This window comes from Oncorhynchus masou, chromosome 24 (genome assembly GCF_036934945.1).
Source record: "Oncorhynchus masou masou isolate Uvic2021 chromosome 24, UVic_Omas_1.1, whole genome shotgun sequence".
NCBI classification, from domain to species: Eukaryota; Metazoa; Chordata; class Actinopteri; order Salmoniformes; family Salmonidae; genus Oncorhynchus; species Oncorhynchus masou.
Window position 1 is genome coordinate 113,143,307 of NC_088235.1, and position 15,371 is coordinate 113,158,677.

Here is a 15,371-nt window from a genome sequence, read left to right on the forward strand (position 1 = left end):
CCTTTTAAAATGATAGACTTGTATTAGCTAACACCACATGCCATTGGAACACAGGAGTGATGGTTGCTGATAATGGGCCTCTGTACGCCTATGTGTATATATATATATATATATATATATATATATATATATATATATATATATATATATAAATATACACAGTACCAGTCAAACGTTTGGACACACCTGTTCATTCGAGTTTCTTTTTTTTAAATTTTGACTATTTTCTATATTGTAGAATAATAGTGAAGACATCAAAACTATGAAATAACATATATGGAATCATGTAGTAACCAAAAAAGTGTTAATTAACACGGACAGACTATATTTGAGATTTGAGATTCTTCAAAGTAGCCACCCTTTGCCTTGATGACAGCTTTACACACTCTTGGCATTCTCTCAACCAGCTTCACCTAGAATGCTTTTCCAACAGTCTTCAAGGAGTTCCCAGATATGCTGAGCACTTGTTGGCTGATTTTCCTTCACTCTGCGGTCCAACTTATCCCAAACCATCTCAATTGGTTTGAGGTTGGGTGATTGTGGAGGCCAGGTCATCTGATGCAGCACTCCATCTCTCTCCTTCTTGGGCAAATAGCCCTTAGACAGACTGGTGGTCTGTTGGATCATATGCAGAACCTGTCGAAAGTTACCAGGAGTGTGCAAAGCTGTCCTCAAGGCAAAAGGTGGCTAAACATACAGAAAAAACCCTTGAATGAGTAGGTGTGTCCAAAGTTTGTAAGTCGCTCTGGATAAGAGCGTCTGCTAAATGACTTAAATGTAAATGTAAATGTTTGGACTGGTATTGTATATGTACAGTACAGGCTACAGAGTAAACAGTGATACTGGCTCAGCCTGTGATGAAGATGAAGTGATGTATTTTGTGACAATAGCTGAAGACCAATTACTTTGAAAACGAGTGCTGTTCGCTCAGAATCGCTCAGAAGTTGTTGTGGGGAAAAAAATGGCTAGCTTCCACAGTCAGATTAGGCTTCTCTTTTCAGCAGTAGGCTTTCCAAAGCCAAACCCCCTCCAGACCTACCATTTTCTTGGGATTTTATTTTGACATTTGTAAAAAGGCAAACTGACATAACCAACCATAGACATGTAATCCATAGATGGCTGTTCCCATTCAAGGCAGGACTGGTTGTTCCCATTCAAGTCAGGACTGGCAGCCATTGCTCGTGTGCCCATGAGTTTAACAGTCAAAGTACCAGGGTTAGAAGTTCCAAATTCCTTCTCTGGATTATATCTATGGCCACAATGGAACAAGCTGTTCTGTATGTGGTGTGTGTGCTGCCCAGATTGTGTCCTTCCCAATTGTAAAACCTTACTTCGATGCTATTTATCCTTTGTGGCTAAATTATGCTTCCTTGTGTGGTATTTTGTATTACATTATTTATTTCTGTTCAGACAGCAGTAATTCAATTATTGGGGTAAATACATTTTTTTATATATATATATATAGATACACATTTTGGGGCAAAATTATTTCAATTTATCGGCCGCAGCAGCCCCCAGCACCCCTACTTCCTGTGGCTATGCTTGAGTGTCCCTTTTAAATATGGTCAGTGGCTCACTTAAGCCTTCTCCTTAGGTAACCATTCTGAGGTTGTTGTTGTTTTTGTGAAGCCCATTTGCTGTGATTCTTGGAGCTTTATTTGTCTCCATCTCCAGTGTCTTCGGCTGCTCGCCCACTCCTTCAACAGAGAGTACAGCCACGTGTGTGTCAGCGCCAGTGAAAGCAAGGTAGACTTCCTTCCTGTGTCACTTTACTATGATGGGTTTTCATGTGTGTTTCCGGTTTGAAGTTACTTCGATGTGAGGAAACTACGAGTGGGGATATGACGTGTTAGTTTTTCTCAGTTAACTTTTTCCAGACAGTGTTTTCACATGCTGTGTGTTTGTGTTTACGTGTGTGTGTGTGTGTGTGTATGTTCGTGTGTGTGCATTTTGACGTGTGTGTGTGTGTATGTTCGTGTGTGTGTGTGTGTGCATTTTGACGTGTGTGTGTGTATGTTCGTGTGTGCATTTTGACGTGTGTGTGTGTGTGTGTGTGTATGTTCGTGTGTGTGTGTGCATTTTGACGTGTGTGTGTGTATGTTCGTGTGTGTGCATTTTGACGTGTGTGTGTGTATGTTCGTGTGTGTGTGTGTGTGTGTGTATTTTGACGTGTGTGTGTGTATGTTCGTGTGTGTGCATTTTGACATGTGTGTGTGTGTATGTTCGTGTGTGTGTGTGTGTGTGTGTGTGTGTGTGTGTGTGTATTTTGACGTGTGTGTGTGTATGTTCGTGTGTGTGCATTTTGACATGTGTGTGTGTGTATGTTCGTGTGTGTGTGTGTTTCCAGCTGTCTGAGATGTCAGTGACTCTGCTGAGGGAGTCGACCTCTGCCACGGCCCTCAACACCCTCACCCCCTCCTCGACGTGCCCCTCACTGGTGGAGGGATGCTACCCCAAGACTGCAACACTCAGGTCAGTAATATCACACTTCTGCTACCATTACACCACTGAAACACTCAGGTCAGTAATATCACACTTCTGCTACCATTACACACGACACTAACAGACTCAGACACTAACAGACTCAGACACGAACAGACTCAGACACTAACAGACTCAGACACTGAGACTCAGACACTGAGACTCAGACACTGACAGACTCAGACACTGACAGACTCAGACACTGACAGACTCAGACACTGACAGACTCAGACTCAGACTCAGACACTAACAGACTCAGACTCAGACTCAGACACTAACAGACTCAGACACGAACAGACTCAGACACTAACAGACTCAGACACTAACAGACTCAGACACTAACAGACTCAGACACTAACAGACTCAGACACTAACAGACTCAGACTCAGACACTGAGACTCAGACACTGACAGACTCAGACACTGACAGACTCAGACACTGACAGACTCAGACACTGACAGACTCAGACTCAGACTCAGACACTAACAGACTCAGACTCAGACTCAGACACTAACAGACTCAGACACTAACAGACTCAGACACTAACAGACTCAGACACTGACAGACTCAGACTCAGACACTAACAGACTCAGACTCAGACTCAGACACTGACAGACTCAGACTCAGACTCAGACACTGACAGACACTAACAGACTCAGACTCAGACACTAACAGACTCAGACTCAGACTCAGACACTAACAGACTCAGACACGAACAGACTCAGACACTAACAGACTCAGACACTGACAGACTCAGACAGACTCAGACACTGACAGACTCAGACACTGACAGACTCAGACACGGACAGACTCAGACACGGACAGACTCCGACACTGACAGACTCAGACACTGACAGACTCAGACACTGACAGACTCAGACACTGACAGACTCAGACACTGACAGACTCAGACACTGACAGACTCAGACACTGACAGACTCAGACACTGACAGACTCAGACACTGACAGACTCAGACACTGACAGACTCAGACACTGACAGACTCAGACACTGACAGACTCAGACACTGACAGACTCAGACACGGACAGACTCAGACACGGACAGACTCAGACACTGACAGACTCAGACACTGACAGACTCAGACACTGACAGACTCAGACACTGACAGACTCAGACACTAACAGACTCAGACACTGACAGACTCAGACACTGACAGACTCAGACACTAACAGACTCAGACACTGACAGACTCAGACACTAACAGACTCAGACACTGACAGACTCAGACACTGACAGACTCAGACAGACTCAGACACTGACAGACTCAGACACTGACAGACTCAGACACTAACAGACTCAGACACGGACAGACTCAGACACTAACAGACTCAGACACTAACAGACTCAGACACTGACAGACTCAGACACTGACAGACTCAGACACTAACAGACTCAGACACTGACAGACTCAGACACTGACAGACTCAGACACTGACAGACTCAGACACTAACAGACTCAGACACTGACAGACTCAGACACTGACAGACTCAGACAGACTCAGACACTGACAGACTCAGACACTGACAGACTCAGACACTAACAGACTCAGACACGGACAGACTCAGACACGGACAGACTCAGACACTAACAGACTCAGACACTGACAGACTCAGACACTGACAGACTCAGACACTGACAGACTCAGACACTGACAGACTCAGACACTAACAGACTCAGACACTAACAGACTCAGACACTAACAGACTCAGACACGGACAGACTCAGACACTGACAGACTCAGACACTGACAGACTCAGACAGACTCAGACACTGACAGACTCAGACACTGACAGACTCAGACACTAACAGACTCAGACACGGACAGACTCAGACACGAACAGACTCAGACACTAACAGACTCAGACACTGACAGACTCAGACACTGACAGACTCAGACACTGACAGACTCCGACACGGACAGACTCCGACACTGACAGACTCAGACACTGACAGACTCAGACACGGACAGACTCAGACACGGACAGACTCAGACACTGACAGACTCAGACACGGACAGACTCAGACACGGACAGACTCAGACACTGACAGACTCAGACACTGACAGACTCAGACACTGACAGACTCAGACACGGACAGACTCAGACACTGACAGACTCAGACACTGACAGACTCAGACACTGACAGACTCAGACAGACTCAGACACGGACAGACTCAGACACTGACAGACTCAGACACTGACAGACTCAGACACTGACAGACTCAGACACTGACAGACTCAGACACTGACAGACTCAGACACTAACAGACTCAGACAGACTCAGACACTAACAGACTCAGACACTAACAGACTCAGACAGACTCAGACACTAACAGACTCAGACACTGACAGACTCAGACACTGACAGACTCAGACACTGACAGACTCAGACACTGACAGACTCAGACACTGACAGACTCAGACACTAACAGACTCAGACACTAACAGACACGGACAGACTCAGACACTGACAGACTCAGACACTGACAGACTCAGACACTGACAGACACTGACAGACTCAGACACTAACAGACTCAGACACTGACAGACTCAGACAGACTCAGACACTAACAGACTCAGACACTGACAGACTCAGACACTGACAGACTCAGACACTAACAGACACGGACAGACTCAGACACTGACAGACTCAGACACTGACAGACTCAGACACTGACAGACTCAGACACTGACAGACACTGACAGACTCAGACACTAACAGACTCAGACACTGACAGACTCAGACACTGACAGACTCAGACAGACTCAGACACTAACAGACTCAGACACTGACAGACTCAGACACTGACAGACTCAGACACTGACAGACTCAGACACTGACAGACTCAGACAGACTCAGACACTAACAGACTCAGACACTAACAGACTCAGACACTGACAGACTCAGACACTGACAGACTCAGACACTGACAGACTCAGACACTAACAGACTCAGACACTGACAGACTCAGACACTGACAGACTCAGACACTGACAGACTCAGACACTGACAGACTCAGACACTAACAGACTCAGACACTGACAGACTCAGACACTGACAGACTCAGACAGACTCAGACAGACTCAGACACTAACAGACTCAGACACTGACAGACTCAGACACTAACAGACTCAGACACTGACAGACTCAGACACTAACAGACTCAGACACTGACAGACTCAGACACTGACAGACTCAGACACTGACAGACTCAGACAGACTCAGACACTAACAGACTCAGACACTGACAGACTCAGACACTGACAGACTCAGACACTGACAGACTCAGACAGACTCAGACACTAACAGACTCAGACACTAACAGACTCAGACACTGACAGACTCAGACAGACTCAGACACTAACAGACTCAGACACTGACAGACTCAGACACTGACAGACTCAGACACTGACAGACTCAGACACTGACAGACACTGACAGACTCAGACACTAACAGACTCAGACACTAACAGACTCAGACACTGACAGACTCAGACAGACTCAGACACTGACAGACTCAGACACTGACAGACTCAGACACTGACAGACTCAGACACTGACAGACTCAGACAGACTCAGACACTGACAGACTCAGACAGACTCAGACACTGACAGACTCAGACACTGACAGACTCAGACACGGACAGACTCAGACACTGACAGACTCAGACACTGACAGACTCAGACACTGACAGACTCAGACAGACTCAGACACTAACAGACTCAGACACTGACAGACTCAGACACTGACAGACTCAGACACTAACAGACTCAGACACTGACAGACACTGACAGACTCAGACACTGACAGACTCAGACACGGACAGACTCAGACACTGACAGACTCAGACATGGACAGACTCAGACACGGACAGACTCAGACACTGACAGACTCAGACACGGACAGACTCAGACACTGACAGACTCAGACACGGACAGACTCAGACACGGACAGACTCAGACACTGACAGACTCATGGTTGCTGCGGTAACACTCATTTCTTGTGGATAGTTTCACATCACATAGAGATGATTTTGGGATGTGAGGATGAACGAGTAACTTTGTTCCCGGTGTGCAGATTTTCCAATCATTGATCATTTGGTCAGATCCTGATGTTTTTTTACAGGCGGGGAGGGAACATTCGGCTCATGATTTTGAGAGTTTCCATTTAGCGAGGGGTTTAGCGAGGGGTTTAGTGAGGGGTTTAGTGAGGGGTGGAGACTTGGAGAGTCTGGTTAATATCTAATCTCCAACATCTTCCCAGAACATAATCCAGCATCTGACACAATTATTCGATTTTAGTTCTGGGTTTCTGAGATTATGGCATGAGCCCCTCCTCCCCATTTAATCCATCCATCACTGACACCTACTGGTACCTGTTATGAGCCCCTCCTCCCCATTTAATCCATCCATCACTGTCACCTACTGGTACCTGTTATGAGCCCCTCCTCCCCATTTAATCCATCCATCACTGTCACCTACTGGTACCTGTTATGAGCCCCTCCTCCCCATTTAATCCATCCATCACTGTCACCTACTGGTACCTGTTATGAGCCCCTCCTCCCCATTTAATCCATCCATCACTGACACCTACTGGTACCTGTTATGAGCCCCTCCTCCCCATTTAATCCATCCATCACTGTCACCTACTGGTACCTGTTATGAGCCCCTCCTCCCCATTTAATCCATCCATCACTGACACCTACTGGTACCTGTTATGAGCCCCTCCTCCCCATTTAATCCATCCATCACTGTCACCTACTGGTACCTGTTATGAGCCCCTCCTCCCCATTTAATCCATCCATCACTGTCACCTACTGGTACCTGTTATGAGCCCCTCCTCCCCATTTAAACCGCCATCACTGACACCTACTGGTACCTGTTATGAGCCCCTCCTCCCCATTTAATCCATCCATCACTGTCACCTACTGGTACCTGTTATGAGCCCCTCCTCCCCATTTAATCCATCCATCACTGTCACCTACTGGTACCTGTTATGAGCCCCTCCTCCCCATTTAATCCATCCATCACTGTCACCTACTGGTACCTGTTATGAGCCCCTCCTCCCCATTTAATCCATCCATCACTGTCACCTACTGGTACCTGTTATGAGCCCCTCCTCCCCATTTAAACCGCCATCACTGTCACCTACTGGTACCTGTTATGAGCCCCTCCTCCCCATTTAATCCATCCATCACTGTCACCTACTGGTACCTGTTATGAGCCCCTCCTCCCCATTTAATCCATCCATCACTGTCACCTACTGGTACCTGTTATGAGCCCCTCCTCCCCATTTAATCCATCCATCACTGTCACCTACTGGTACCTGTTATGAGCCCCTCCTCCCCATTTAATCCATCCATCACTGTCACCTACTGGTACCTGTTATGAGCCCCTCCTCCCCATTTAATCCATCCATCACTGTCACCTACTGGTACCTGTTATGAGCCCCTCCTCCCCATTTAAACCGCCATCACTGTCACCTACTGGTACCTGTTATGAGCCCCTCCTCCCCATTTAATCCATCCATCACTGTCACCTACTGGTACCTGTTATGAGCCCCTCCTCCCCATTTAATCCATCCATCACTGTCACCTACTGGTACCTGTTATGAGCCCCTCCTCCCCATTTAATCCATCCATCACTGTCACCTACTGGTACCTGTTATGAGCCCCTCCTCCCCATTAAATCCATCCATCACTGTCACCTACTGGTACCTGTTATGAGCCCCTCCTCCCCATTTAATCCATCCATCACTGTCACCTACTGGTACCTGTTATGAGCCCCTCCTCCCCATTTAATCCATCCATCACTGTCACCTACTGGTACCTGTTATGAGCCCCTCCTCCCCATTTAATCCATCCATCACCGACACCTACTGGTACCTGTTATGAGCCCCTCCTCCCCATTTAATCCACCCATCACTGTCACCTACTGGTGCCTGTTATGAGCCCCTCCTCCCCATTTAAACCGCCATCACTGTCACCTACTGGTACCTGTTATGAGCCCCTCCTCCCCATTTAAACCGCCATCACTGACACCTACTGGTACCTGTTATGAGCCCCTCCTCCCCATTTAATCCATCCATCACTGTCACCTACTGGTACCTGTTATGATCCCCTCCTCCCCATTTAATCCATCCATCACTGTCACCTACTGGTACCTGTTATGAGCCCCTCCTCCCCATTTAATCCATCCATCACTGTCACCTACTGGTACCTGTTATGAGCCCCTCCTCCCCATTTAATCCATCCATCACTGTCACCTACTTGTACCTGTTATGAGCCCCTCCTCCCCATTTAATCCATCCATCACTGTCACCTACTGGTACCTGTTATGAGCCCCTCCTCCCAATTTAATCCATCCATCACTGTCACCTACTGGTACCTGTTATGAGCCCCTCCTCCCCATTTAATCCATCCATCACTGTCACCTACTGGTACCTGTTATGAGCCCCTCCTCCCCATTTAATCCATCCATCACTGTCACCTACTGGTACCTGTTATGAGCCCCTCCTCCCCATTTAATCCATCCATCACTGTCACCTACTGGTACCTGTTATGAGCCCCTCCTCCCCATTTAATCCATCCATCACTGTCACCTACTGGTACCTGTTATGAGCCCCTCCTCCCCATTTAATCCATCCATCACTGTCACCTACTGGTACCTGTTATGAGCCCCTCCTCCCCATTTAAACCGCCATCACTGTCACCTACTGGTACCTGTTATGAGCCCCTCCTCCCCATTTAAACCGCCATCACTGACACCTACTGGTACCTGTTATGAGCCCCTCCTCCCCATTTAATCCATCCATCACTGTCACCTACTGGTACCTGTTATGAGCCCCTCCTCCCCATTTAATCCATCCATCACTGTCACCTACTGGTACCTGTTATGAGCCCCTCCTCCCCATTTAATCCATCCATCACTGTCACCTACTGGTACCTGTTATGAGCCCCTCCTCCCCATTAAATCCATCCATCACTGTCACCTACTGGTACCTGTTATGAGCCCCTCCTCCCCATTAAATCCATCCATCACTGTCACCTACTGGTACCTGTTATGAGCCCCTCCTCCCCATTTAATCCATCCATCACTGTCACCTACTGGTACCTGTTATGAGCCCCTCCTCCCCATTTAATCCATCCATCACTGTCACCTACTGGTACCTGTTATGAGCCCCTCCTCCCCATTTAAACCGCCATCACTGTCACCTACTGGTACCTGTTATGAGCCCCTCCTCCCCATTTAATCCATCCATCACTGTCACCTACTGGTACCTGTTATGAGCCCCTCCTCCCCATTTAATCCATCCATCACTGTCACCTACTGGTACCTGTTATGAGCCCCTCCTCCCCATTTAATCCATCCATCACTGTCACCTACTGGTACCTGTTATGAGCCCCTCCTCCCCATTAAATCCATCCATCACTGTCACCTACTGGTACCTGTTATGAGCCCCTCCTCCCCATTTAATCCATCCATCACTGTCACCTACTGGTACCTGTTATGAGCCCCTCCTCCCCATTTAATCCATCCATCACTGTCACCTACTGGTACCTGTTATGAGCCCCTCCTCCCCATTTAATCCATCCATCACCGACACCTACTGGTACCTGTTATGAGCCCCTCCTCCCCATTTAATCCACCCATCACTGTCACCTACTGGTACCTGTTATGAGCCCCTCCTCCCCATTTAAACCGCCATCACTGTCACCTACTGGTACCTGTTATGAGCCCCTCCTCCCCATTTAAACCGCCATCACTGACACCTACTGGTACCTGTTATGAGCCCCTCCTCCCCATTTAATCCATCCATCACTGTCACCTACTGGTACCTGTTATGAGCCCCTCCTCCCCATTTAATCCATCCATCACTGTCACCTACTGGTACCTGTTATGAGCCCCTCCTCCCCATTTAATCCATCCATCACTGTCACCTACTGGTACCTGTTATGAGCCCCTCCTCCCCATTTAATCCATCCATCACTGTCACCTACTGGTACCTGTTATGAGCCCCTCCTCCCCATTTAATCCATCCATCACTGTCACCTACTTGTACCTGTTATGAGCCCCTCCTCCCCATTTAATCCATCCATCACTGTCACCTACTGGTACCTGTTATGAGCCCCTCCTCCCAATTTAATCCATCCATCACTGTCACCTACTGGTACCTGTTATGAGCCCCTCCTCCCCATTTAATCCATCCATCACTGTCACCTACTGGTACCTGTTATGAGCCCCTCCTCCCCATTTAATCCATCCATCACTGTCACCTACTGGTACCTGTTATGAGCCCCTCCTCCCCATTTAATCCATCCATCACTGTCACCTACTGGTACCTGTTATGAGCCCCTCCTCCCCATTTAATCCATCCATCACTGTCACCTACTGGTACCTGTTATGAGCCCCTCCTCCCCATTTAATCCATCCATCACTGTCACCTACTGGTACCTGTTATGAGCCCCTCCTCCCCATTTAATCCATCCATCACTGTCACCTACTGGTACCTGTTATGAGCCCCTCCTCCCCATTTAATCCATCCATCACTGTCACCTACTGGTACCTGTTATGAGCCCCTCCTCCCCATTTAATCCATCCATCACTGTCACCTACTGGTACCTGTTATGAGCCCCTCCTCCCCATTTAATCCATCCATCACTGTCACCTACTGGTACCTGTTATGAGCCCCTCCTCCCCATTTAATCCATCCATCACTGTCACCTACTGGTACCTGTTATGAGCCCCTCCTCCCCATTTAATCCATCCATCACTGTCACCTACTGGTACCTGTTATGAGCCCCTCCTCCCCATTTAATCCATCCATCACTGTCACCTACTGGTACCTGTTATGAGCCCCTCCTCCCCATTTAATCCATCCATCACTGTCACCTACTGGTACCTGTTATGAGCCCCTCCTCCCCATTTAATCCATCCATCACTGTCACCTACTGGTACCTGTTATGAGCCCCTCCTCCCCATTTAATCCATCCATCACTGTCACCTACTGGTACCTGTTATGAGCCCCTCCTCCCCATTTAATCCATCCATCACTGTCACCTACTGGTACCTGTTATGAGCCCCTCCTCCCCATTTAATCCATCCATCACTGTCACCTACTGGTACCTGTTATGAGCCCCTCCTCCCCATTTAAACCGCCATCACTGTCACCTACTGGTACCTGTTATGAGCCCCTCCTCCCCATTTAATCCATCCATCACTGTCACCTACTGGTACCTGTTATGAGCCCCTCCTCCCCATTTAATCCATCCATCACTGTCACCTACTGGTACCTGTTATGAGCCCCTCCTCCCCATTTAATCCATCCATCACTGTCACCTACTGGTACCTGTTATGAGCCCCTCCTCCCCATTTAAACCGCCATCACTGTCACCTACTGGTACCTGTTATGAGCCCCTCCTCCCCATTTAATCCATCCATCACTGTCACCTACTGGTACCTGTTATGAGCCCCTCCTCCCCATTTAATCCATCCATCACTGTCACCTACTGGTACCTGTTATGAGCCCCTCCTCCCCATTTAATCCATCCATCACTGTCACCTACTGGTACCTGTTATGAGCCCCTCCTCCCCATTTAAACCGCCATCACTGTCACCTACTGGTACCTGTTATGAGCCCCTCCTCCCCATTTAATCCATCCATCACTGTCACCTACTGGTACCTGTTATGAGCCCCTCCTCCCCATTTAATCCATCCATCACTGTCACCTACTGGTACCTGTTATGAGCCCCTCCTCCCCATTTAATCCATCCATCACTGTCACCTACTGGTACCTGTTATGAGCCCCTCCTCCCCATTTAAACCGCCATCACTGTCACCTACTGGTACCTGTTATGAGCCCCTCCTCCCCATTTAATCCATCCATCACTGTCACCTACTGGTACCTGTTATGAGCCCCTCCTCCCCATTTAATCCATCCATCACTGTCACCTACTGGTACCTGTTATGAGCCCCTCCTCCCCATTTAAACCGCCATCACTGTCACCTACTGGTACCTGTTATGAGCCCCTCCTCCCCATTTAATCCATCCATCACTGTCACCTACTGGTACCTGTTATGAGCCCCTCCTCCCCATTTAATCCATCCATCACTGTCACCTACTGGTACCTGTTATGAGCCCCTCCTCCCCATTTAATCCATCCATCACTGTCACCTACTGGTACCTGTTATGAGCCCCTCCTCCCCATTTAATCCATCCATCACTGTCACCTACTGGTACCTGTTATGAGCCCCTCCTCCCCATTTAATCCATCCATCACTGTCACCTACTGGTACCTGTTATGAGCCCCTCCTCCCCATTTAATCCATCCATCACTGTCACCTACTGGTACCTGTTATGAGCCCCTCCTCCCCATTTAATCCATCCATCACTGTCACCTACTGGTACCTGTTATGAGCCCCTCCTCCCCATTTAATCCATCCATCACTGTCACCTACTGGTACCTGTTATGAGCCCCTCCTCCCCATTTAATCCATCCATCACTGTCACCTACTGGTACCTGTTATGAGCCCCTCCTCCCCATTTAATCCATCCATCACTGTCACCTACTGGTACCTGTTATGAGCCCCTCCTCCCCATTTAATCCATCCATCACTGTCACCTACTGGTACCTGTTATGAGCCCCTCCTCCCCATTTAATCCATCCATCACTGTCACCTACTGGTACCTGTTATGAGCCCCTCCTCCCCATTTAATCCATCCATCACTGTCACCTACTGGTACCTGTTATGAGCCCCTCCTCCCCATTTAATCCATCCATCACTGTCACCTACTGGTACCTGTTATGAGCCCCTCCTCCCCATTTAATCCATCCATCACTGTCACCTACTGGTACCTGTTATGAGCCCCTCCTCCCCATTTAATCCATCCATCACTGTCACCTACTGGTACCTGTTATGAGCCCCTCCTCCCCATTTAATCCATCCATCACTGTCACCTACTGGTACCTGTTATGAGCCCCTCCTCCCCATTTAATCCATCCATCACTGTCACCTACTGGTACCTGTTATGAGCCCCTCCTCCCCATTTAATCCATCCATCACTGTCACCTACTGGTACCTGTTATGAGCCCCTCCTCCCCATTTAATCCATCCATCACTGTCACCTACTGGTACCTGTTATGAGCCCCTCCTCCCCATTTAATCCATCCATCACTGTCACCTACTGGTACCTGTTATGAGCCCCTCCTCCCCATTTAATCCATCCATCACTGTCACCTACTGGTACCTGTTATGAGCCCCTCCTCCCCATTTAATCCATCCATCACTGTCACCTACTGGTACCTGTTATGAGCCCCTCCTCCCCATTTAATCCATCCATCACTGTCACCTACTGGTACCTGTTATGAGCCCCTCCTCCCCATTTAATCCATCCATCACTGTCACCTACTGGTACCTGTTATGAGCCCCTCCTCCCCATTTAATCCATCCATCACTGTCACCTACTGGTACCTGTTATGAGCCCCTCCTCCCCATTTAATCCATCCATCACTGTCACCTACTGGTACCTGTTATGAGCCCCTCCTCCCCATTTAATCCATCCATCACTGTCACCTACTGGTACCTGTTATGAGCCCCTCCTCCCCATTTAATCCATCCATCACTGTCACCTACTGGTACCTGTTATGAGCCCCTCCTCCCCATTTAATCCATCCATCACTGTCACCTACTGGTACCTGTTATGAGCCCCTCCTCCCCATTTAATCCATCCATCACTGTCACCTACTGGTACCTGTTATGAGCCCCTCCTCCCCATTTAATCCATCCATCACTGTCACCTACTGGTACCTGTTATGTATTTCACTCACTGTTGGGAGTGTACATGGTTAATAGACTACTTACATTGTATGTCAGGCTGTCTATTCCATAGAGATAATTTGATGACTCATCTCTGTATCTGTGCCACTATGGCACCTGCGACAGCATGAGCAGTGCCATTGAAGCAGCATCGCATTTGTGGAAACCAAGACTGTTCTCAGGAACCCCTTTTCCTAACCTGCTGCGTTAGTTCTCCTAACCTGCTGCGTTAGTTCTCCTAACCTGCTGCGTTAGTTCTCCTAACCTGCTGCGTTAGTTCTCCTAACCTGCTGCGTTAGTTCTCCTAACCTGCTGCGTTAGTTCTCCTAACCTGCTACTTTAGTTCTCCTAACCTGCTACTTTAGTTCTCCTAACCTGCTGCGTTAGTTCTCCTAACCTGCTGCGTTAGTTCTCCTAACCTGCTGCGTTAGTTTTCCTAACCTGCTGAGTTAGTTCTCCTAACCTGCTGCGTTAGTTCTCCTAACCTGCTGCGTTAGTTCTCCTAACCTGCTGCGTTAGTTCTCCTAACCTGCTGCGTTAGTTCTCCTAACCTGCTACTTTAGTTCTCCTAACCTGCTACTTTAGTTCTCCTAACCTGCTGCGTTAGTTCTCCTAACCTGCTGCGTTAGTTCTCCTAACCTGCTGCGTTAGTTCTCCTAACCTGCTGAGTTAGTTCTCCTAACCTGCTGCGTTAGTTCTCCTAACCTGCTGCGTTAGTTCTCCTAACCTGCTGAGTTAGTTCTCCTAACCTGCTGCGTTAGTTCTCCTAACCTGCTGCGTTAGTTCTCCTAACCTGCTGAGTTAGTTCTCCTAACCTGCTGCGTTAGTTCTCCTAACCTGCTGCGTTAGTTCTCCTAACCTGCTGCGTTAGTTCTCCTAACCTGCTGAGTTAGTTCTCCTAACCTGCTGAGTTAGTTCTCCTAACCTGCTGCGTTAGTTCTCCTAACCTGCTGCGTTAGTTCTCCTAACCTGCTGAGTTAGTTCTCCTAACCTGCTGCGTTAGTTCTCCTAACCTGCTGCGTTAGTTCTCCTAACCTGCTGCGTTAGTTC

At 48.2% G+C, this 15,371-nt stretch overlaps 1 protein-coding gene across 1 annotated transcript in view; it reads left to right on the forward strand.

Annotated features, from left to right (window-relative positions):
- Positions 1-15,371, forward strand: part of kif1aa (kinesin family member 1Aa) — a 196,828-nt gene that overhangs the window by 168,159 nt on the left and 13,298 nt on the right. The window contains exons 42-43 of the mRNA XM_064936187.1: positions 1,675-1,746; positions 2,348-2,472. Coding sequence (XP_064792259.1) covers positions 1,675-1,746; positions 2,348-2,472 — 197 coding nt within the window. The remainder of the gene's footprint in view (positions 1-1,674; positions 1,747-2,347; positions 2,473-15,371) is intronic.